This window comes from Gossypium hirsutum, chromosome D10 (genome assembly GCF_007990345.1).
Source record: "Gossypium hirsutum isolate 1008001.06 chromosome D10, Gossypium_hirsutum_v2.1, whole genome shotgun sequence".
NCBI classification, from domain to species: Eukaryota; Viridiplantae; Streptophyta; class Magnoliopsida; order Malvales; family Malvaceae; genus Gossypium; species Gossypium hirsutum.
Window position 1 is genome coordinate 2,122,719 of NC_053446.1, and position 26,186 is coordinate 2,148,904.

General features: G+C 32.5%; 2 protein-coding genes and 1 long non-coding RNA gene across 4 annotated transcripts; 1 reads left to right on the top strand and 2 right to left on the bottom strand.

Annotated features, from left to right (window-relative positions):
* Positions 1-11,124: 11,124 nt before the first annotated feature.
* On the bottom strand, positions 11,125-12,047 carry LOC107900120 (TIR-only protein). Its single transcript, XM_016825827.2, has 2 exons — positions 11,527-12,047; positions 11,125-11,441 (listed from the first exon to the last, which is right to left on the bottom strand). Exons 1-2 carry the CDS (start codon positions 12,045-12,047, stop codon positions 11,366-11,368), a joined length of 597 nt encoding a protein of 198 aa, XP_016681316.1. The 3' UTR covers positions 11,125-11,365.
* Positions 12,048-15,962: 3,915 nt separating this feature from the next.
* Positions 15,963-17,195, bottom strand: LOC107937754 (uncharacterized). The gene is made up of 2 exons (XR_001694760.2): positions 16,557-17,195; positions 15,963-16,213 (listed from the first exon to the last, which is right to left on the bottom strand). It is a non-coding gene; the product is annotated as an uncharacterized lncRNA (long non-coding RNA).
* LOC107937750 (uncharacterized protein At4g04980) lies at positions 16,220-25,302 on the top strand. 2 transcript variants are annotated; one of them, XM_016870710.2, is made up of 10 exons: positions 16,220-16,455; positions 19,577-19,644; positions 20,197-20,349; positions 21,048-21,143; positions 21,234-21,360; positions 21,585-23,283; positions 23,368-23,533; positions 23,615-23,779; positions 24,653-24,805; positions 24,890-25,302. In XM_016870710.2, the coding sequence occupies exons 2-10, from the start codon at positions 19,588-19,590 to the stop codon at positions 25,088-25,090; spliced, it is 2,817 nt and encodes a 938-aa protein (XP_016726199.2). In that variant the 5' UTR covers positions 16,220-16,455; positions 19,577-19,587; the 3' UTR covers positions 25,091-25,302. The 2 variants fall into 2 exon arrangements, with proteins under 2 accessions (XP_016726199.2, XP_040958656.1); XM_041102722.1 differs by lacking the exons at positions 16,220-16,455; positions 19,577-19,644; positions 21,234-21,360 and having other exon boundaries at positions 20,306-20,349.
* Positions 25,303-26,186: the final 884 nt, after the last annotated feature.

The window sequence follows — 26,186 nt, forward strand, 5'->3', positions numbered from 1 at the left end:
AAGATCGCAAAATTACAGCTGACAAAGTAACAGTAATGAATAGAGACTGTCAGGTGTGTATTAACAAAATTAATTAAAAACCAATAGATAATTAATTTAGTGAATGAAATCTAAAACTAGCTGTATTAATTAAAAAATAAATAGATAATTAATCAATGCCTCTAATTTAAAATTATTGCCGGCCTAAATAAGTAAATATAATGTTTGACAGGATTATTATGGTCCAACATTTTGAGTCAAAGAAACTCCCAATAATAAATAAAAATCATTATTATGAAATATTCATCTAAATAAAGTCTCCACATTTAATTAACTTTAGTTCGATTGACGTTTGTATTGTTGTCAGTACAATAGGATGTGGATTCGAGTGCGCTGAAACGCATTATCCTCTTATTTAAGGGTTGAGGAGGGGCTATGCCTAGTTCTATACATTGTATAAAAAGAGTAGATTTGATGAGAACATATAATGAGATTAATGTTAAAAAATTAACTCTTCTTCATATTTTCATAAATTTTCATATTCAAATTTTGAACTTTTTTGAATTTGGAAAATTTTGAGGGATAGGATTTTCAATAATCAAAGTTTTGTCGAGAGCTCTGATAGGTTCAAATAATGGGAATGTTTTGTAGTGCCTGAAAATATAAAACCGTGTGAAATCGAAGGGTTTGCATGCAGTTGGACTTGGCTCCATGACTTATGGCATCGAGAAACTCTTCAATTTTACGGTTCTCGTTTGTCAAGGCACTGCAAGCAATTTCACAGTTGTATATTTATTATGTATTTGTATAGTTTTCAGAAGGATTAAATCCACATTTTTATCATTTTTGTGGGAGGTCAAACTATAATTTTACCATTTATTAACTTATAATTTTATAAAATTTGAGGGCTTAAAGCATAATTCCCCATTTTATAGAGGCTAGGGCCTGTACCTTAGGCGATTTATAAAACGAAAGTAACTAAAAAAAATCGAAAGTACATAATAGCCACAAAAAAGCAAAGCATGCCAAGTGCTTGAGTAAATTGCTCTCAATATATTCTTTAATTCAAAGAATAAGATAAAATGGATGATTACAAATGACGGGGGAGGCCTCTATTTATAGTTGAGCTCCCCCAAAACTAATGGTACAAATTGAATTACATTGACAGACATGATCAAAGTCTATCTACAATTAAGGGATTTACATAATCTCAAAATATTACACAATCAAATCTTATCATTTTATAATCTCCTACAATCTTCTAATATTACTTTTTATATTTACTGAGGTAGACCTAATTTATCATAAGTGTTTCACTGAGCCACTAAGGCTTCAAGTAAATGGGTTTTGTCACTTGTTTTTCGAATCGAGCCAATTCAAATGGGTCTAATGAGTCCTATTTAATAAATTAACCTCCATGAGACGCTTTTTGTGCAATGGTCACGGGTTTTGAATCGCAACCGATGACACTTTAAGGTGCTTCCACTCTATGAACTCGTTAAGTCTGTTAGCAAAGTTGGAAAACAAAACCCCAACTGAGGACAATACATAATTAGGTAAACTACAAAAATAGTTACTTTTGTTTGCCTCAGATTATATTTTAGTTAATTATGTTTAAAATGTTATATTTTAGTCACTTACGTTATCATTTTGTTACGAAATGGTTACTCTACCGTTAAGCTCCGTTACCTCCCTAACAGTGGTCCTACGTGGCAGTCCAAATTAAATTTATTTAATTAAAAATCTATTTTCATCCCAACAAATGGACATCCAAGTTGGCATTTAGAACCCATTTGGACTGCCACGTAAGACTATTGTTAGGGAGGTAACGGAGTTTAACAGTACAGTGGTCACTTCTTAACAAAATGATAACGTAAGTGACTAAAATGTAGCATTTCAATACATAAGTGACTAAAATATAATCCGAATCAAACAAAAGTGACCATTTTTATAATTTACCCTACATAATTTATATTATATACTCCTTGATTTATGAACTCATAAGATTTTCTATTGAGCCAAAACATATCAACAAAAATCAAAGAACAATTTTTCAATAAGGGTAAATATACTTTTTGGTATCTAAATTTGACTTCAATGTTCAAATTGATAATATATTTTTTTAAATCGATACCCGAATTTGACTTCTATCATACATTTTAATTCATTTTTGTAACCTCTTAAAATTAAATAATATAAGTCAATCAAGTTCAAACACATAGCACACATGTCACATTATCAGTTAATGGACCATCCATATACAACTTAATCAATCCACATCATCCAATTTTAATGAGATTACAAAAAGTAGATCAAAATGTAAGGTGAAAGCCAATTTCAAGTATCAATTTGAATAAAAAAAATATAAATATCAATTTAAATATTAAAATTAAATTTAAGTATAAAAAATATATTTACCCTTTAATTAAATATTGCACTTTGCATGTTATGTATATATACACTATGTTAGTAGCAGAAATAAGTTTAGAAATTAAAATAATCACATCCTAATTTGATTTTCTTATTTATTTTATTTCTCCTTTTCTGCAATTAAAAATGGAATATAGAAAAAGCTAATGCAAATCACAGGAACTGTTGCCATCATTTCTCAGAAATTACTTAAATTGCATGGTCGAAGGACTTGACTTGATTTTACCCTCTACTTCACTCATTTTTCAACCTCAAAGTCAACGCCGACATATCTTCTCCTATTACTCAATATTTTGTCAACGTTGACATTTTAAGTTTAAATTTCTTTTTCTACATAAATCGGTAATTTCTTTTCTCGTTATGCTTCATTGATTGGTAAGAAATGGGAGAAATTTCTGGGTAGAATGAAATTACAAACTATTATTAATATTAGGTTAATAAGCATGAAATTACATGATTTTCTTTTTTGGATCGATAATCAGACTTATAATAGAATAAATTTAGATAAATCTAAGAATTTACACACGCGCATGCTAGATAAGCACGGTGAGCCTCAATATCGATACTATTAGTTAAGTTCTTATGTCACCCATTAATCAAATTTCAATCCATTCGAGAAATGACAAAAAAAAAACTCATTTTTCATAAAATAATAAATATTATTACAAGAATAATTTTATCTTCTCATAATTTTATATAAATATTAAAAAAAACAGTGTTTTCCAAATTAAATTAGCCACGTTTTGTTAAAACCTCTTCGGTCGCCAAGAGTGCTTTGTCGAAAAATCCTAGAGAGTGCAGTAGATTCTGTAGTTTGGGATGGAGGAAAGTGGTGGTGATGATAGAGGGGGGAGGGATGAGATTTCCCTTTTAGCAGAAGAACTTATTCAATTATCGGTAAAGGAATCGATGGTGGTGCCAACTGACAAGCCGACTCTGATTTGTACAATATGGACAGAGAAGTTTTACAATCCTGAAAGTTTTAAAGCGCAGATGAGAAGTATACGGAAGACAAAGAAAAACTTTGAGATTATGATTGTAGGGCAGAATTTATTTTTGTTGAAGTTTGATCTAGATGAGGATCTGGAGGCAATTATGGAAGGGAGACCATGGTTTTTTCGAAAGAGTGTTATTCTGTTTGACAGGTTAACTAAACGGATAGAGAGGGCTCAGATCCGTCTGACGTCATCACCGTTTTGGATAAAAATAGGTTCGTGTTTACCAGAGTTTGATAAGAATGATCTTCTACATGCCATTGGTGTTACGTTTGGGGGGGCTATCAGATCTGAAATCAATGGGAATTTATGCCGATTGAAGATTAATTTAGATGTGCGGAAACCCTTACGAAGAGGTATTTTTGTTTCAACCGAAAATTTTAATAAATCGTGGATTTCTTTTAAGTATGAGAAACTTCCTATGTTTTGTTTTGGCTGTGGAAGAATCGAACATAATCTCAAAGAATGTCATGTGCTAAACCCTGTTGAAAAAGAGAAAATAAAAAAAGATCCAAATTACACGTTGGCCTTAAAAGCAGAATCGAATTTTATTGGGAAGGAGAATATGAAATTTAACGCTTTTTCAAATAAGGTGAGGGTTTAGAGCTCCTATACAGGGGGTACAGAGTTGCTGTCAACCAATTTTATAACATCTATGGAGGAGAATAATACGGTTTGGATGAAAGCAGAGCCCATTGAAAAGCAAGAGGAAGCTTCTATAATAAGAGAAGATGACGAGCTGGATGAAAGCAAAATAAGACGGTTAATTTTTCAAATATTACAAAGAAGACAAGCTGGAAAAGAAGAGCTCAAATTTTCATGTTGAATCAAGAGAAGAGTGATAATGGTACAAGGAAGAGGAAAACCCCCGAAGAAGAAACTGATAGCTTCCGTATGGGGTTGGTGTATGATGAAAGGATAAAAAGATTGAAACAAGGGAAAGAGGGTCGTGAGAACGTTCTATCTGAAGCAACGTTGGATACTATGGTAGAGGAAGATGCTCCACAATTTATAGGATCAGCGGCTGCCAGTAGGTAAGCCGACCGAATACAATGAAAAGCATAAGCTGGAATGTCAGTGGATTGGGGAGTTCACAGGCAGTGAGAAGGCTGCGGTACTTTTTACAGCAGTATAATCCCCACATGGTCTTCTTAATGGAGACAAAAATTGATAAGCAACGTATGGATTAAGTTAGAAGGAGTTGTGAATATCTGAATGAGATTGACGTTGAAGCAGAGGGATCGCGAGGTGGTCTATGTTTAGCCTGGAAAGATGGTATAGAAGTGGCTCTAAGGAGTTTCTCTAAAAATCACATTGATGTCATGTTCAAAGAAGCAAGGGATAAAAAAGAATGGAGGTTTACAGGTTTCTCTGGTATACCTTACGCTTACAACAAAAGTGCTTCGTGGAATTTGGTGAAAAAAATGGGGGAAGATAAAATTCATCCATGGTTGGTGAGTGGGGACTTCAACGAAATTATGTATTCTTTTGAAAAGAAGTGAGGGGCACCAATGGAGGAGAAAAGAATTGAGGCATTCTGTGAGACTCTTGAAGAATGTCAGTTAGAAGACATGGGATATTCAGGGGCTTGGTTTACATGGGAAAGAGGTAACTTGCCTGAAACAGATAAGGGAAAGACTTGACAGGGGAGTTGTGAATGATAAATGGTGGCAACTTTTCCCAACGAGTTATATTCAACATTTACCTCAGTCAATGTCTGATCATTGCCCTCTTCTTCTAAACACAAATAGCGAAAACTCTCACAGGGGAAATTTAAATTTCAAATTTGAAGCATGGTGGATCATGGAAGAAACATTGGAAGAAAAAATTAAGGCATCATGGGGATCATCGGCAAACACAATAACGGAGAAACTCAAAAGATTACAATCTGATCTATTGGCATGGGCTAGATTAATCAAAAATGGGAGACAGATCAAAGAAAAAGCTCACAAAGGATCTTGATATCTTAATGGAGGAGGAGAGGGACGATGATACACTAAGCAAAATTATTGACACATGGGTTTTTCTAAATATGGAAATTGATAAAAATGAACTCTACTGGGAGCAAAGGGCTAGAGCAAATTGGCTTAAAGTAGGTGATAAGAATTCGGCCTTTTTCCATAAGTTTGACTCCTCCAGAAGGCGTATTAATACGATTTCTCGGCTGGAGATTGAAGGAGGAAGAGAGATTACTGAGTCAAGTCTGATCAACGAAACTGCTACCTCATTTTTTCAAAAGTTATTCACATCAACTGGAGTTGGGAATCTATCATATCTCTTAAATGGCATTGAAAATTGTATCTCTCCAGATGTTAATCGGGCATTACTATTAGCTTATTCTGAAGAGGCATTCAGCTTTAAAGGGAATAGGGCCTACTAAAGCACCAGGACCTGACGATTTCCGTCCTATATTTTTTCAAAAATTTTGGCACATAGTAGGGAAGGAGGTTACGAAGTTTTGTTTGGGAATTTGAAATTGTAACCAGAATCTAGATTCTATCAACCAAACAGAAATTGTGTTGATTCCAAAAATCCCAAATCCTACAAGTCTGGCCAATTTTAGACCTATAAGTTTGTGTTCGGTCCTTTATAAAATGGTGGCAAAAACAATTGCTAATCGACTTCAAGGAGTAATTGAGAAATGTATTGATGAAGCTCAGAGTGCATTTGTCCCAGGCAGATTGATTTCAGATAATGTGCTTTTGGCTCATGAGATTTTACATACTTTTCGGAATAAGCGAACAGGGAAAAAGGGATATATGGCAGTCAAGCTCGATATGAGCAAAGCCTATGATAGAGTTGAGTGGGTTTTTCTTAAAGAAGTAATGTTGAAAATGGGCTTTGTAGGGGAATGGGTGGAGTTAATCATGAAATGTATTAGTACAACGTCTTTTGCAGTGAATACAAATAGGGAAAGAGGAAGAATTTTTCAATTGACTAGGGGTTTACGTCAAGGAGATCCCCTTAGTCCTTTTCTTTTTTTATTTTGTAGTGAGGGTCTTTCATCCTTAATGCGTTTGGAAAATGAAGGAAGGTCTGATGAAAGGTGCAAAGGTTAGTACGAGAGGCCCGGAGATTTCACAACTCCTTTTTACAGACGATTGTATACTGTTCGGGGAAGCATCGAATAGGGGGCGAGAATTTTAAAGGGAATCCTACAGGAGTACGAAAGGTGTTCAGGTCAATGTGTCAATTTTGATAAATCTACTATTTTCTATAGTTCGAACACATCAAAAGAGAAGGAAAGCGAAGTCTTAACAATATTAGGGATAAGAAGATCAACAAATATGGAAAAGTACCTAGGCCTTCCTAATATAATTGGCAGACGGAAGAAGGAGTCCTTTCAAAATCTAAGAGAGAAGATTCAGTCTAGAATTAAAGGAAGTCTAGAATTCACAAGGGGGAAAGGAAGTTTTCATAAAATCAGTACTTCAAGCTATCCCAACCTATGCTATGTCCTGTTTTCTTTTACCAAAATCTCTTTGTGGGGAGTTTGAAAGCATTTTTGCTAATTTCTGGTGGCAGAAAGCACATGGGAAAAAGGGTATCCATTGGTGTCAGTGAAAGTATTTATGCCGATCTAAGGAATAAGGGGGAATGGGTTTTAGGAACATGGCACAATTTAACGTCTCACTTCTAGCTAAGCAAAGATGGAGAATTTTGAATAATCCAAACTCTTTGGTTGCGCAAGTTTTAAAAGCAAAATATTTTCCTGAGTGAAAATTTTTTTGATTCGCGTTTGAAATACAACTATTCGTATGCATGGAAGAGTATATGGGCTACGAAAGGCTTTTTAGAGAAGGGACTGTATTGGAAGGTGGGAAGGGGTACAAATATATCAGTTGTAAATGATGTTTGGATTCCTGATTTAAGTTTCACCAGATTATCATCTTTAGTTTATAATTTGAGTGATGTTAAAGTTGCTGAGTTAATTAACACTAATAGTAGACTGTGGAAAAAAGAGTTGATTGAGTCTACCTTTCCAGAAGAAGTAGCTGATAGGATTCTTCGCATTGGCAGTTGTAGGGTGTTCATTCGGTTAACCGACCGGTTAACCGACTCGAAATTACTATAACCGAATTAACCGACCTTCCAAAAATTTTAACTGTTAACCGAACCAATTTTTTTAAAAAAAAAATTTAACCGAACCGAAATTTTTTCGGTTAATAAGGTCGGTTAACCGAAAATTATATATTTTTTATTTTTTGTTAAAAATTACTCGAATTACCTGAATTACCCGAATTAACCGAATTACCGAAAAATACCCAAATTTTTTTATTTTTTATTTTTAAAATTTAAAAAATTTATAAATTATTAAAGTAAATTGAGTTTTAGACTTTAGTAAATTGAGTTGTCTTTTAGTTTTAGTTTTAGTTTTATTAACTTGGATAATTGGGTAAACTTTAATTTTAGTTTTATTGAGTTGGGTAATTGAGTTTGGGTTGGGTTGGATAATTTTATTTATTAATTTTTTCGGTTAACCGAAAATTTTCGGTTAACCGACCGGTTTCGAACCGAATTAACCGTTAACCAAAAAATCATAAAAAAATTAACCGACCCCCGACCGAAAAAATTCAGTTAACCGACCGATTAACAGAATTCGGTCGGTTAACCGAATTTTTTCGGTTTTACCCGAATTATGCACACCCCTATGCAGTTGAGCCTCACGATGATCTTCTGGCATGGAGCGGTGAGCCTTCGGGTGAGTATGCAGTTCGTAGTGCCTATAAACTATTACAAAGTTTGGATGAAGATCCTAGAGCTTATGAGTTACAAACCGACTACAAGAGCTTCTATAAAAAACTATGGCTACTTAACCTACCTTCAAAAATAAAAATAACAGTATGGAAAGTAACATGGAACTATCTTCCTTTACGGGCAAACATGCAACAAAGAAGATTGACAAACATTACAATCTGCCCGAGGTGTGGGAGTGGGACACAGACGATGAATCACTTATTTAGAGAATGCCCGGTTTCAGTATCAGTATGGGGAGAATTAGCATGCCAGATTTTTCTGTCTGAATATAATTTGGAGTTCCCAGAGTGGCTAGTCTGGGTCTTTGAACAGAGTAATCCAGTCCAGTGTAGGGTTTTCTGCTGCACTTTATGGGCAATCTGGGGAGATAGAAACGCAAGAGTGCATAAAAAGGTTAGTAAATCTGGAAAAGAGATAGTAAACTTTGTCCACAGTTATATTCTTGAATTAAATGAGATCGAAACGAGAAGGCCAAAAGTTTTTCCAGTTGTCAGTAAATGGAAGCACCCACCTGATCAGTTTGTGAAGATCAACTTTGATGCTGCATATGATGTGAGATCTTCTCATGCGGCACTCGGAATTGTGGCCAGGAACAGCGAAGGAAAGGTTCTCTTGGCATGCTCGGAAATCCACAATCAAGTCGCCTCAGCCTTTGTTGCTGAGGCAATCGCGTGTAGAAGTGCAACTCAACTCGGCATGGACATGAAATGGGGAAACATTATCATTGAAGGGGATTCATTAACAATAATCAAGAAGTGCAGAACAAAGAGCCAAGATAAGTCATTGATAGGGGCGTATATACATGATATTCAACAGATCTCGCTTAAAACTCAAAAATACAGTTTTGAATATACTCCAAGAACAGCAAATCGTCTAGCACATTTCATTGCAATCGAAACAATGAAAAGCAAGAAGGAAGTTTACCTCATAGGAAGAGTCCCCGAATATGCAGAAAAATTGAAGGAGATGGATAGTGTGAGAGAACCAGATTGAAGGAAATAGAAGGTTGAAGATGGAAAATGGAGAGGTTAGAGTGGATAATCAATAGGCTCGGCTAAGAAGCTCTCCTTGGGAATCTGGAATAGTCTTTAACAAGTAATGTCAGATGATAAGAAAAGACGATTTTTCCAAAGCGTTTTCAGATTGGGAATAGTGATAAATAATGAATGCGTTTTACAGAACTTTATTGTTTAGTTTTTCTAGAATTTTTCCGTTCATTTATTGTTTAATTTTTTCTCTTTTTGGGCTTTTGTTTATTAGGTCTCTGGTTTGTTTCTAGGCCATTGTTTTTCTGGGCTATGAGTTAAGGCCTGTTTTTTCCTGTTTCTTAAATAAAATCCAATCTGATTATTGTTTTCAAAAAAAAAAACACTCTCATCGGTGGCAAGGGGCTGGCAGGGCCCAGTCTTCTCTAAAATGGAAATTTTCCATGTAGGCCTCTTAAAATTTTAAATTTGTAATGGTAAAATTACACTTTGCCCCCAAATGATAAAAAATTGATTTAATCTTTTAAAAATCATAAAGATATAGACTATTAAAATGGTAAAATTATATTTTTACTACCATAAAAATATACAATTTGATTTTGACCCCCTAAAAAATTTTCTAACTTTGCCCTTGACTCTCATAATACGATTTGAACTTAAAACACCATAGTTTTCAATATATTTATTACATGTATTTTTTCACTTGTATAATAAGTTTGACGTAATCTAATATTAAATAAATAAAGGGTTAAATCTAATATTTAAGTAATTTATGCACAAACAAAAACTTACTAGAACTTAATTGCAAATTAATTTCACTATAATTTTTTATATTATTAAGCTATCATAAATCTTACAAGCAACCACTTTTAATTAAGAGTCAAATACCAAAGCTTACGTGTGTCGACAGTTGACTTTCACATGGGGATGGTTTTACTTCAATGCATATATATATATCAGTTTTAGGCAGCTTTGTATATAGTCAAATATTTCTTAGTCAAGAACAAGGTCAAATTGTGATTTTGGCTATCTACTATGTTCAAATTTGGGATTTAGTCCCTATATTATGATTTGGCATGATTTGGATCCTCTAATTTTATAATGCCATCACAGTTAAAATATGGTCCAATCAATTGTTAAATAGGTAAAAATATTAGGGAGGTCCCTTATTAGGAATCAGATTATAGTTTATCTCCTCTATTTAAAAAATAGATAAATTAATCCATGTATGTTAGTTTAAAGAGTAAACTGATCATTCTGTTAAAAATTTGATTCATTTCTATTGTTAATTATATCGATTAAAAAATTAAAGTGAATTTAAATCCAGAGAAATTGTAAAAAAATTTGAAACTCCACCAATGGACCAGAATTTAGGTTGGAACCATAAGATTTTCTAAAGAAAAACTTCGATAGAAATTCATGAAAATTAGTGCTGTGTAGTATGGATTGATGAAACCTCCTAGAAATTTTCTAGCAGGAAAATAAATCCCCAATTACCTCTTTATATATTTATAAACTTAAATTAATTTCTTGGCATAAACCCAGATTCATCAATGAAATTTCCTGCCCTGTCTCCACATTTTCAGCTTCTCTTTCTTTCCTTCTTCTTTTTTTTTTTTAATAAAAAAAAAGCTTCTCTTTCTTTCCATGGTGTAAATAGAGAAGACCCATGGATTACTCAAATAACCAACAAACAAATAATAATAATAACCATTTTATTGAATTTTGACCATATTACAAAAGAATATTCAACAGAAAGAACAGGAAAAGGTTTACAAAAATTTACGACTTATTTGGAGTAAAACTTTTGGGGGTTTACTACAGGAAAAATATTAAATTTTGAAAAAAAAAACCATTAACAAAATGGGGTTTAAGTTTTCCGAGAGATTTTTGAAGTATCATCCCTTCAAAGTTGATGGACTTTTCAATAGGTTTGATATCGTCTCCAAACTCCTTATACAATTCGGATGCCTAAGGCAAAATGTGTGATGCATGACTATTTACAAAAAGAACTTGAGTGTTTGCGGATTTGAACTTAGTAAGTGGTCAAGCACTTAGATTTCACAGAATCGGGAGAAAAAACTCTGACTAGAGATAATAACAAATCCATTAAAGAGTTCATCTACTCCAAACAAAAAAGCTAACGCGATTAACAAATAATGAAATATCTTCATTCTTGTTAACGACCCTGCACAATATATATGTACTTTTCTTGCTTCAATTAGCATCTTCCAATTCCACCAAGTTCTTAATAACAGCATCGGTTGCACAATTCAAGAAACCCGACCAGTCCCTTTAATTACAAAACAAAACAAAAAAATGTCAGAAATTCCATGTTTTTTAATTATCCCAACATTATTAAAAGTTGTGTTTCATACCCTTGTAAACTATCGAACGTAAGTCCAACGGTATATTTAGCTTCCTCGAGAGCCCAACTAAACCTTTCCAATTCCTCGGCCGAGCTGGTCCCGTAATCCACCACCCGAAGTTGCGACGGTTTAACGTCGTAAAATATGGGCACAACCCTTTTTTTACACTCCATCAAAAGCGCAAGCTCATGTAAGCAAAAGTACGAATCGCAATAATTCGGCGAAATGATCGCCACGCCGAGCTTACAGCTCCGAATAGCCGGGTCTATTTTACCGTACAGCTTATCGCCGGCTTTCATATTCATGCTATCGAGGAAAGGTCTCAACCCCAACCTGAACAAATGGCCGTGGAGCAACCCCGCAATGGTTCTCTTCGTATCGACCCCACGGTGGTTGATGAAGATATCGCAAAGTGGCGGCTGCGGTGGCGGCGGCGGTGGAGGCGGCGACGGCCAGACTGAGGCAACTCGGTGGGGTTGAAGGATTTTGCGGCATAAGTTCACAGCTGATGAAGCACAACGTTGCTGCATGGTTACTTCTAAGAAAGCTATAAGATCGAGAGAGATTGATTGAAGTGAATGCTTACAAGGTAAAATACTTGAATTTTTCAAGTGTATATATAAAGGTTTAAAAGATCTAATAAATGGGTTTAATGGGTGAAATTTTATTTTTTTTATTTTCAATTTAAGAAATTTAGAATTTTCCAGTTTGACTCTTGATGCTTTTCTTCCTATTTTATTTGTATAATCCTTCTAACACGTTTAATATGTATATATATATACACCATTTGAAACAGTCTCTCCTAGGAATATTGCAGCTTCTTATAATAGTAAAAGATATATATTTAATTAGACTAAAGGGAAGCATTAAAATATTCCTCTTCTTCCTTTCTTTTTATTTACTATTTCTTTTTTGTCTTTTTAGTTAATATTACTCACATTAGTAATGTATAATTGTATGTATCAGTACATGAAATTAAATAAATTTAATTTTAAATTATATATATCATATGATTCGCTAATACCCATTTCTAAAAACCCTTCAATTATTTAATTAATTACACCTTAAAAGTGAAAAAATTGTAGATTTATATAGATAAATCCTTTACTTCTTACTTCATTTTTATAAACCCATTTTTCCTATAAACCAAATATATATATCACAAGACATAAGCATACATACCTACTTTCTTTTGACTTCGACCCTTGTAATCATTATTTTCTTTGTATTAATTTAGCAATGAACCCTAAAAATGAAGAATAATATGTTTTTCTTTTTTGTTTTTTGATGAAGCATGCAAAATTTCCATTTACGTGCGTCCATAAATGCGAAAGGTTAGTTCACTTGTTATAGTCAAATCTCATTTGTTTGGGAATAGTAAATTACGAATATATATATATACATATATAGCATTATGTGTTACACGTGGTTCAACCTATAATTAGCAGCTAATTATGCCATTAATGACTTAAGACTCCTATAATTAATTCCCAACTAAATTCAATTTATATGCCAATACAATAGTAAAAATATATCACTTAGTCTTTAAAAAAAAAATTCTTACTTCACCCTCGAATTTATATATTATTATAGTACTAAATTTCATTAACTGTAAAATTTTGAACTTTATTCACAACTTTTAATAAACATGTGAATATATATAACTATATATAATAATCTCAAATAATAGGTAAAAACCCATTAAATTATTTCTTAAAACTTCATTTTAAAAAAAATATATATGTATTGATATAAAAGGAAACAATTGTATAAAACAGTAACACCTCATCATTTGTATCCAATTTCTAATAGTTTTATGTCATATTAGTATTTTTATCTTTAAAAAAATCAAATCTAAATTAAAATTTAGAATAAAATTACTGATGTGATATTAAACTATTGAAAATGGATGATATTTTTGTTTCATACAATCAATTCTTTCTGTTGATGTAAAATAGTTTGTGGGTATATAGCCATAAAAAATCCAAATGAAGAATAATATGAACTGGTCTCTTGAGGCATGCAAATTTTCCATTTACGTACGTCTTCATATGCAGGAAAATTAAGTCATTAAACTTGTCTGAATTGCGGCGCACTTAGGTTTCACACTATTCCAGTTAAAAATCATTTTATGAATTCCTCTGGAAATTTTTTTATGTTATTATCATATAATTTTGATAATTTTTTTTATCTAGAATTTTGAACTCTAAACCTAAACTTTAAATTTTCTAGTCTTGAATTCGGGGGTTAGGGTTCAAAGTTCGAGTTTGAGATTAAGGATTCAAAGTTTAAGATTTACTACCTATAGCCTCTCCTCAACTTTTAAATAAGATGATAATGCGCTTCAGAGGACTTAAACTTGACAACAATGCTCATGCCAGTTGAGCTATCACTCAATTAACAATTTATTTATTTATTTTTGCCATTGCTACTCTAATTTTCTGGATGTCTTTATAAAAATTAAGAAGTTAGTTGAACTGATAAGCTTGTTAAACCTTACCATCAAATTGTTGACTTGGAAATAAACAATTTAGCAATCTATATGATTAAAAATTAGTAAAAATTAATAGTTTAACATTTTTTTTACATTAAATTAGCCAAAATTAGTAGTTCAAATTCACGTGATTACTGAGAACCGAATCAGCTCTATAGTTTTCATAAAATAAAATGACCAAATTTCGACAAATTAAAATAAATAGACTTACTTCTGAAGTTACGTAAGGTTGAAGGATGCAATTCAAAATTATACCAATACCTTTTATACTTCAAAAGAGTGGAGAGCTAGGTGTTGCATAAACATCACTCACCAAGTGAAACTGTATAATTTATTAGGGGTAAACTACAAAAATAATCATTTTTATTTGCCTCATATTACATTTTAGTCACTTATGTTTGAAATGTTACGTTTTAGTGACTTACGTTATCGTTTTGTTACGAAGTGGTACTCTACTATTAAACTCTGTTACCTCCCTAACGGCAGTTCTACATGGCAGTCCAAATGGGTTTTAAATGCCAACTTAAATGTCCAGTTGTTAGGATGAAAATAAGTTTTTAATTAAATAAATTTAATTTGGACTACCACGTAGGACATCTAAATTAGCATTTAAAACCCATTTGGACTGTCACGTAGGACTGCCATTAGGGAGGTAACGGAGCTTAAGGGTAGAGTGACCACTTCGTAACAAAACGATAACGTAAGTGACTAAAATGTAACATTTCAAACATAAATGACTAATATGTAATCTGAGGTAAACAAAAATGATTTTTTTTGTTGTTTACCCTTTTATTAATTTATGTAACATGCAGGGCCGACGCCAAGCGAGGCAAGCCGCTCTAAAAATGGTAAATTCATGTTCAATCCCTCTAAAATTATAAAATTATATTTTGGCACCTTGAAATTTTATAATTTTAATTTAACTTCATTAACAATAAAATAAGTATTTTTTTTAATAATAAATATAGTGTAATAACTGAGCTAAATTAGCCATATATGTCAAAAAAAAAGTTAATTGGCCAAATAGGTCGGTCTTTTAAAAATTTAGAGAAATAAATCGTTTTTAGAGTGAGAATATGAAAGCACGCTCAACTGGACGAGCTTTCTTTGTAATTATTGAAAAACACGTCTAACTAGATGTGCTTTCATTCTCTCTTAAAAAATGACTTATTTATTTAAATTAAAAAAACAATTAACTTTTTTTTGACATATTCAACTAATTTAACCTGGTAAAAAATGAAAAATACATTATATAATACAATAAACGTGAGAAAAAAGAAATTAGACGTTGGCAATGAGTCCAAAGGAGCAGTTTTGACTCATTTAATTAAACACGTCATTCTGGGACACGAAAAAGGCCAAATTAAAAGGTGGTGGGTTAATAGAAATACCGAAAATGGATATAAAAATAATTTTAGTACAAAGTTTTATATAATCGGTCCATGACTTTTACTTAAATTAAAGCTGTAATATGTAAAGTGTGAACCAACTTTTTATTTGTTATTACATCAACCTGAATTTCTAATATTTGATTAATTAAAAATTTTATTATTCTTATTGTTAAAAATTTGTTATTGTATGTTAACATAAACTACATATGACTTAGAGGTTGATCTAATGGTTTTTTGTCTCGTTTTTTTGTTTCAAACAATTGACTTAGAGGTTGATTTAACTCTTTTGTCTAGACCGATATATCAATCCTTTCTTGGTCCAATCAGCTTGTCTGGTCCAACTCCAATAACACTGAAGTTTTTACATCAACTTGGCCTATATTAAATAAGTTTTTAACACAGTTTAAACTCGTACCAAACAAGTGTCCGATAAAAGATTTAACTATCACTTTATACAAATCAATTCAAGTTTTAAATTATTTTTATTTAAATGTAATTATAAAAATATAATAAATACGAATATGAAATTATATTTTTTAAGTATTTTTAATTTTAAATAGTAAATCAAATTGTAAATGTATAATATCTATGTAATACCCGATTTTGGCCCGGGTAAAAAGGTCCAAATAAAACAGTCCAATTACAATAAAGAGGGCCCAAACCCCAGACCCAATTTTTGTTAAAGAACAGTGGCTCAATTATATGTGGCCCAAATGCCCAAAACGATAGTCAGAAACCCTAGGGTTTCTAGGGAAATCTTTGCGCCGCAGCCAAGCACCTCGCCCGCACGAGCCGCATCCTCGATCTTTACCTGCACCAAAGAAATGAAACACAGCAAATAAACCACAAAGAAGGCAAGAAAATCAAGAAATTGCGAATCAAAACAGATATCAGAATAGAATTTCTTTTCTTTTCTTGTTTTCATTACGGCTATAAAAAGCTATCTCAAATACTGTAAAAAGGGGAGAGGAGGGTAAAAAGAGGAGTGTAAAAAGAAACAAAGATTGTATTGAAAAAAGGATACTAAATCAAAAGGAAAAAGAATTTTTGAAGGTATTTTCGTTTCATTTTTTAGGGGATTTCTGTTTTTTTATTTTTTATTTGTTATTTATTATAAAACTAAACGAAAGGGAAAAAGAAAAGGGGGTGCTCACCTGCGTCGATCTGCCCGAATCGGAGCCGGAGGGAGGCATCGTGCTCGCTGAAACTTGCGGCGGCGATGGCTTAGTTAGGACCCTAGCAGAGGAGGCTAGGGTTCATAAGTTTTTTGTTGTAAATGTGGCAGAAAGTGAAATTTCTTAAGAAAATGTTGGTTTTATAGTAAAATCAAAACGGCGCCGTTTAGATGAGGGTAGGATCCGCGTGTCGACCCGACCCGGGCCCAGGATCCGCGCATTTCTTTAAAATGGGAAATTTTTGCGATTAGTCCTCTTGTTTTTATAGTTTGTCTAAATTAAAATTTTTATTTCTTTTAAATTTTGCTGCATGATTTACTGCTGTTTCAATTTGGCCCATGCCGCTGCGCAACGTTTTGAGATAATGGATTAACTTCTCTTTGGGTCCTCCTCTTGTTGTGTGCGTTTTGATTTGGTCCGTTAGCGTGTTTTCTAACTTTAAATTCGGCCCTTAAACTCATTTTATTTTCGATTTAATCCTTCATTTGTCACCTTATTTTTTTTTAGTTTTTTAATATTGTTGATATTATTATTGTATCTTTATTATTATATTATTCATTATTTTTTATCATCATTATTATTTTTATTATTTTTATACGTTTACACACGCATTTTTTATATAATATATATACATATATTTTTATAAATACATGCGCTTTTTTTATATATATTTTATTATTATTTTCATTTTCATTTTTTATATACATATATATACTCATAATTTATTAATATATATTATACTTATTTTTTATTTATATTTTATAAATACATGTACATATTTTATATTTTATATTTTATTTTCATGACCTTTGTATACATATATATATATTTACGTTTTACATATATATATGCCGTATTTTATAGTTCATGCATATACAGGCATTTTCTATAATATATATTTTGTACTTTTTTAGAAATTATTATAAGTTTTTTTTATATATTTCATTCATTTTTTTATATATGTATGCTTATATGTACGTATTTAAATATATGCATATACACATTTTTAAAATTTATTTATATATCATACTTATATATATTGTAAATACATATACATGTATAATTTAAATTAAAGTATTTGTTTCATGTTGTATATTAACATTTTATCATTTAAAAAAATATTTGGTTTCATCAAAGCATTAAAACTTTTTTTGTTCAAAGGTTTTCAAAACAGAGATAATACTCGTATTTAGGATTTTCAAGAAAATTGAGCCCTAACGTATTGGGTTCCAATTTTCTTCGTTAAATCTAACAATCGAGAATTGATCATTAATCAAAAAAATAAAATGAAAAGCTTGTTGTCGGGAATTTAATATGTTGTATCTTAACGTATTGGATGTGACGTATTGATTTCTCGAAACAAATTTTTTAAAAAAAAAATAATAACAAAGGAAATATTCCAAGTTTAGGATTTTGAGAAATTGTGCCCTAACGTATTGGGTCGTGATTTCTTTATAAATCTTAAACAAATGAATATTCTTTTAAATTTTATTACACGAGTATTTTGGACTAATTCATTGTTGAGAAATTAGAATGTCGTGCCCTAACGCATTGGGTGTGACATTTTCTTTCTCCGAATTGATAAGAGTCTTAATAAGTAATGTTTTTAAGTTTTTGTTAAGGATCATATTTTTAAATTTTCGACATTAAGACACTAATTAATTAACTAGGTACCAATTTTGGGCGTTATGAGGGTGCTAATCCTTCCTCGTACGTAACTGATTCCCGGATTCATTTTTCTAAAACTCGTAGACCAAAGCTATTTTTTAGGTGATCCAATCACACATCAATAAAAGATTGGTGGCGACTCCCAATTTTCGTTTTTTTAAAGTCGACAACTAAGTTTTGTTTTTTTCCAAATAAAAATGGTTTCGACAATCTACTCTATGAACAATTTAGACTTGACTTGTTTACTATTCGATCTGTGTTTTGAATATACTCTATACCATATTTGAGTAGACATTTAATGCCCCAAACAAATAATGCTTAGCATAAGGATCTAATCGATACTATAACGATATTTTGAGGACTCAATTAAAATATTTTAACATTTGGAACCAATTTAAAATATATATCATAATTTAAATATATCTAACGCAATTGACCCATCAAATTAAACTAAGCAACTTAAATCTAGGACTTAAAATTCCATTTTTCTTTCGTTGAATAAATATTATCGTTAGTAGGTCAAACGTGTTGAAAAAAATCAAACAAGACAATATTATGTACAGGCTAAAATATGTTTCAAGTGTTTGTTATTTTTTATATTTAGAATTTAGTCCTTTTATTTTTAATTTAATTTAATCCCTCTATTTTTTGGATTTAAAAGTTTAAAATGTGTCATAGCCTCATAGGTCCTTGTACTTTTATTTTAACAATCTCGTAGATTCAATCCTTTAAAAATTATAAAAATATAAATATTAAAATAATAAAATTATATTTTTATTATGATAAAACTACACGACTTAATTCCGACCCCAAAAGTATTTGTTACTTCATGATTATTTTTCCATGGCTCTATAGTAATTTACTATATATACCTTAACCATAACTTAAACGTATTTTATCTTCTTTTCTAGAAAATATTTAAACACATAAAAGATGAGAAAATTCAACTAAGAACCATACTCTGTTAAAAAAGATCATAAATTGGATTAAATTTAGTAAAATTAAGATTAAAAAAATTTATAAAACCAACCCATTAAACCTTAAGAGATTGTGTAGTTTAAACTAAGCAAACACACACCATTCAATCTAAACCCACTCGTAGATTTTTGTTAAGCTAAAACCCAAAAGTTTTAACAAATAATCTTACTTTTGATTTTTGTTCTTTTTAATCCTTGGCTTTCTTGTTTTTAGAGATATCCCCTTCCAAAAAAAAAAAAACATGCACAGCAACACCAAACTGGCTTCTTCTTTTTTTTTTTGTCATAAAATTATAGAACATTGATTTTTTTTTATTTTTTTTTTGGGCTTTGTGGCAAATTGTTTGGTCGTAGATTAGTTGATAATGCCAGGAACTTTCTGTGGTTTATCACCAATGTTGTTTGGTCGGAAGCTTGTCCAGGTAATTTAATTATTCAGATTATTTTCTTATTTGTTGGTCAAATTTCATAAATGGTCATTGTACTATGTGTTTTTTGTGGTTTTGATCCTTCTATTATAATCGGAATTTTCTTTTTCGAAAGGTCGTGGTTATTTGGTGTAATTTAATTAATTTATTTTGGTTAAAATATGTTATATATCTTAGTATTTTTTACAAATTTAGTCTTTATATTTTTTATTTTTCATAAATTTAATCTCTTTACTTTGCAGATTTCAAAGTCTAAATCTAACGGTTCATACTGTTAGTTTTTTTTAATTTATTAGTGTGATATTTTAAAATAAAAAAAAACTTACCTTATAGTAATATAATTAAAAAATGACATTATAATGAACTTGAATTTAATAAAATAATTTTAATATTGTTAACAGTTAGATCTAAAATTTAAAAATATGAAAAATAGAAAGACAAAATTCCAAAAATTTGAAGAATATAAAGACTTTAGGCTAAATTTAAATTATTCAAAATGGCTAACCCGATTAGATATTTATATAAAATTGAATCTTGTTTATGCAGGGACAAAAGGCCCCTCTACCAAGGAAGGAAAATTCATGTCAATCAAGTGCCTGCAACTTCATTTTGATTATGGAGCTTAGAAAAAAAATCATTGCTTTCAGGGACATCATTGATCTGCCACCACCTTCTAGCACTTTAGTTTCAACAGACCAGGTAATGCATGAATTATATTTGTAATCATCAACTATTAGTAAATTTTTTAAAATTTTACCGACAAATAAAGTATTAGTGATAACTTAACAGCTTTTAAGGTTGGTATAATAATAACTTTAACCATATGGATTTGTATATTGCGTCAGTTTAGTCTTAATTTCAGAAAAAAATAACTCTCAACATATATACATTGTGTAATTTGATCTTTTTTTGTAGTTTTACTTTTATTTATAACATTAAAGATTAATTTTAAAAGAATAAAAAAAATACAAATTGTTGTTTTGGATTTTTGGGTGTTTTTATTTTTAATATATTTTCAATCAAATTTAGTTGATAGATTTTTTTTAAAAACTTTTTAGATGAAAAATTCACAAAGAAAAGCAAATTGAAAAAAAATCAAATTTACAATGTGTAAATGTTGGGGGTTAAAATTGCTATTTTGTCAATTTTAGAAAATGCCATATCATCTTTTCATTGGCCATTTAATTGTCGGTGACAACAAAAATTGAATAATTAAATAACTATTTTATAATTTTTCATAATTAAGTGATCAGAAAAAACACTTATTAGTAGTCGGGTTACTACGAGTGTTACATTACTTAAAAAATAAGTTTGTAATATAATTAAAGCGATAATAAAACAAAATTAAAAATTTTGAAATAATTTTCAGTTGATTCAATTATTTTGTGTTGCTGCAGTTGTTGATTGGAACAATGAAAGATCTTCATAAGTTCTACCCTGAAAGCATACCCTATTTTCGCATTTCAGAGTTCAAAAAATTGCCTCTTGATAAGGTATTTTGCCCACTTTTCATAAATTTTTAAGCTAAAAAATGGGTATTCTGAAGGATCGTACGGTAACTGTTTGATGAAATGCCTGAACAGGCGCTGATATACTTTTGCAAGGCTTTGCAAGGCCTTGGGGACACATCAAAGATGAGCGATGAGTGGATAAACAAATATAAGTACGATATACATGATAATGACAACTGCAAAAATGTCGATAAGCTCGGTATGTTAGTTAATTTTGCTCAGCCATGTTGGCAATGGTCACTGGCGAAGCAGAATATCAAAATTTTACAATTTTGAGGGGTCAAAGTGTAATTTTTTATTTTTAATTTGAAATTTTATAAATTATAAAAGGTGATGAAAATAAAGTCCGGAGCTCCTGACAACACCCCGGCTTCGCCACTGACAATGGCTATGTTGTTCTTACATTTTTTTGAACTTTGGCAGTTGAAATCGCTGTGGCTACACTCAATGGATTGATTAAGATAGCAAAGGAGAAATTCGATATGATGGATGAAGATGAAGAGAACAAAGAGTTCGGTCCGAAGGCGAAAACGTTCGGAAAGGTTTTGAAGGAATCGTATTCGGAGTATGGCTCGAGTAGCCCTTCTCCGGTGACACCAACTTCTGTCCTGCCTGAATTGATGAATGGTTCGCCGAAATCCTCTTATTCGTCATCACTTTTGTTGCCTCTTCGGGTTCAAGCGGTTGGGAAATCGAATCCTGTAGATGTGAAGCGGCTCGAGTCAGATATGCTTCCGAAGGTTCAAGTCCATGTTCAGAACTCATTGAACCAAAAGAAGGTTGCTGCTGTTGAGAAACAGAAGAAAGAAGCAAAGGGCAATTCCCCAGTGAGAAAAACATCAGAGGTTCCCCATTTGAATTCAAGCAATGCTTCTGGTGATAAAGCAAAGAGCTCACTGAATGCAGCATTGCCATCATCGCCTTTAGGGAGGCTACATTCCGAGTTGTTGAAAGATAAAGTAGGTGCAGAAAAATCAACATTGCCATCACCATCACCATCACCACTATCAGCATCCCTATTGCCGTCACCGTCACCATCAGCATCACCATTGCGATCACCATCAGCATCACAATTGTCATCACCACTATCAACATCCCTATTGCCATCACCGTCACCATCAGCATCACAATTGCCATCACCACTATCAACATCCCTATTGCCATCACCGTCACCTTCAGCATCACCATTGCCATCATCATCAGCGTCACAATTACCATCACCGTCACCACTATCAGAAACACCATCTGCAGATGTGTTACTGCCATCCCCGCAATCACAGCGAGTAAAAATGTCAATGGATATGGAGACGGACATAAGATTACTTCCACCACCACCGAAACCGTCGGCTGAAGTTTTATTGGCTCCCCTGCCATCCCTGCCAACAAAGCTGTCAACAGATAAGGCAGTAGATATAAGAGCATTTGCACCATCGGCGCCACCGACAGCAGCATCAGCACTAGCACCACCATTGTTGCAACAAAATGTAGTATCGGGAGGACCGCCATTGCCTTCGCCCCCAATGTTGCAACGAAATGTAGAAGCGGTACAAGCAACAAAAGTAGCAACAGAGTCACAGTTGCCTTCACCACTTTCAATGCTAACAAATATAACAGTGGCTGGAATACCATTACCACGTCCGCCATCACCTCCACCTCCGGTCTCATCGAAGCCAAATGTAATGGCTATAGGAGCACCCCTTCTACCACCACCTCCAGTCCTATTGCAGTCAAAAGTAGTGGCAACCGGAGCACCACTTCCACCACCACCACCACCTCCTCCTCCTGGAACAGTATCAACAATGCCATCACGCCAACCACCGATGATCCTTTCAAAAGGATCGGGACCATTGCTGCCGCCACCGCCATCACCCCCCATGTCAAACGGAGGAGCTGCTCCACCACCTTCTCCACATGGTGCGGCAAAATCCTTGCGCCCCAAGAAAGCAAATACTAAATTGAAGCGATCAAGCCATATAGGTAACCTATATCGGGTTTGGAGGGGCAAAATCGACGAATGTCCCAAGCAAGGCAAGTCACCTACTGGTACAAAAACTGGGGTTGGAACCATCATCATCAATGGCAAACAAGGCATATCTGATGCATTAGCAGAGATGAACAAGAGGTATATCAAGACCTGCACCTCATCCAAATTTTGTTTTTGTTTTTTTACCAATCACACATTCTTCATTCTTTTTTTCGGCCTCAGATCGGATTATTTCCAACAAATAGAAGAAGATGTCGACAAGCATGCTAAATCAATCACAGAACTCAAAACTGCTGTTAACACATTCAATACAAAGGACATGACAAAGCTGCTCAAGTTCCACAAACATTTAGAATCCATTCTTGAGAACTTAACAGATGAAACCCAGGTTATTTGAGCATTGCTTATCAATCTTATTGCCCTATGCTTAATGATTCTATGATTATGAAGAATGTTTTTGGGTTTGCAGGTTCTAACAAGGTTTGAAGGGTTTCCAACCAAAAAGTTGGAAGCATTAAGGACAGCTTCAGGACTTTATTTGAAATTAGAATCAATGATCACTGTGCTACAAAACTGGAAGATTGAGCCTCCTTTGGCTGAGCTTCTTAACAAGGTTGATCGTTACTTCAACAAGGTATGATTTGGCTCTTTTATAAACATAAGATAATTAATAATAGGTTTAGCCTTTATACTACAGTTAAATTTAGGATTTAGTTCTATCGAAGGGAGGCCAGACTCACAAGGGAAGAATCCGTCGAGGACCGACAGACCCGTCAACAAGTTCGATATTGGGCTGGGGATGTCTATACTCGATTTTATTCTTGAGTTTTGTTTTTCGGCTCTGCTAAGAGGCCAAGCAGGTTTACAAAGTTAGATCAAGTGGTACCCATACCCACAAATGCCATATAAGTCCATGGGTTCATACCCCCACCAAGAGCAAATGTGGATATTTTGTTGGTGGGTGAAAGCGCTGATGCTCTGTGAACGTGCCACCACCTTCTTGGGCTCTTAGCAGAGTAACTTGGCGAACTCATTCGGGCCCTCTGCAATGTCGGAAGACAAAACTTAGAATAAAACTAAGTATAAACGCTTTAGGCCCAATAGCAAACTTGTTGAGGGGTTTGCTGACCCTTGATGGGTGACATTTTGCAAACTTTTCCTCGAGTGATTCTGGCCTTCCCTCAACAAGCCCCTATACTTAAGTATTGGCATAACTTAACATATTTATTTTTATAATGTCATTAATTAATTAAATAAGTAATACTGATAATTATTTCAGTTAAAATGCTAATGTAGTTTTTTTTAAACACCTTTTTGACTTATCATGCTGACATGATTCTTTTTCATGCATGAATAAGAATACATGTTAGCATCTTAATAGTTATAACCGCGGAATATATTGGTTAAATTCTAAATTCAACCGTAATTAAAATATCAAAACCAAAATTTTACCTTAGTAACACCATTTCCTCCCTAACCAACCAAAATCCATACAATTTTAAAACAGATCAAAGGTGAAATAGTCGCCCTGGAAAGAACCAAAGATGAATTAACCAAGAAATTCAAGAGCCAAGACATCGATTTCGACTTCCAAATCCTCGTACAAATCAAAGAAGCAATGGTTGATGTTTCATCCAATTGCATGGAACTAGCAATGAAGGTAAGCTCCAACTCAATGTCTCCATTAATCAATATTGAAAATTCTTCTTAAAAAAAAAACTGGGGTGTTAAAAAATAAACCCAGGAAAGAAGAGAAGTGAAGCTAAGAGAAAACGAAGTATCCAAAGCCAAAGCTGAAGCTCAAAGGAAAGTGTGCATTAAAATGCTGTGGAGAGCTTTCCAATTGGCTTTCAGGGTTTATACATTCGCCGGCCTAAGCCATGATGATCGTGCCGATCAACTGACCCCAAAATTGGCTGACGAAAGCCAAATCGATCCTCAATAATTCATTATATATATAAATATATATATATGTCTTGAGGAACTTGAATTGAAGTTTCAAAAGGGCTTTGTAAATTTAAACTAAGAAACTTTGCGAACTCACAAAAGCTTGAGATTGTAATTTTTATGATGTCATTCATTTTTTCCCTTGTAACCAACGTCGAACTATTGATTTTTCTTATTAAATTAATAAAATGTTTATTATTCTTTTTATAATTTACTATGTGTAATATCAAATTAATACGGAGTAGAAAGTGGTGAAGAATCGAAATATAAATGGACAAAACTCATCTACAATAATTCAGTATGGTGGGATTGGAGATCTATATATATATATATGATAATCATACTAGATAATCGTATAATTCATTATATATAATGGGTTAAGTTTTGCTATCAATCCTTATACTTTATGAAAGTTGTGAATTTAGTCTCATACTTTAATTCGATTAATTTTAGTCGTTGTATTTTTTGAATTTTTAGTCCTGACATAGATAATAATAATTAAATTAGTTTAGTTAAATTCAATTACTAGTCTTGAGCTATGCGTACAATTGTAGATTTAGTATATGTTTTACAATTGGATTATTCTAAATCTCTATTTTTGTCAAATTTTGAAATTTCAATATTATGGGAATGACGGTCGTTAATCCATTAACTGAATTTTTTGTGAGTAATATGTTAAAATAACAAGCTCACGTGGCATGAGACATATTATGATATATTTTGAAAATAACATAACTTAATGAATTTAACAATTATTGCTTGTTGAGTACTGAAATTTTAAAATTCGAAAAAATATAGAGAGTAAAAATGACTAAATCCACAACTTCTGCAAATTACAAAGATTGATAATGGAATTTGATTTTTTTTATTCACTCCAACTTCACACAATTATGGATTTAATGGAGCAAAGCTTGCTGGTTTCATCTTACCGTTTTAATGATCATTACATCAATGGCTATAGCTTGCAACCAGATGGTTATAAGCAGTTTCAAAGCTCAAAAGGCATCAATTCATCATGTTACAGATATGTGCACCCTAAGCTCGCTAATTATTGTCATACATCTCACTCCGCTTCGCTTCACTCAAGAGATCTC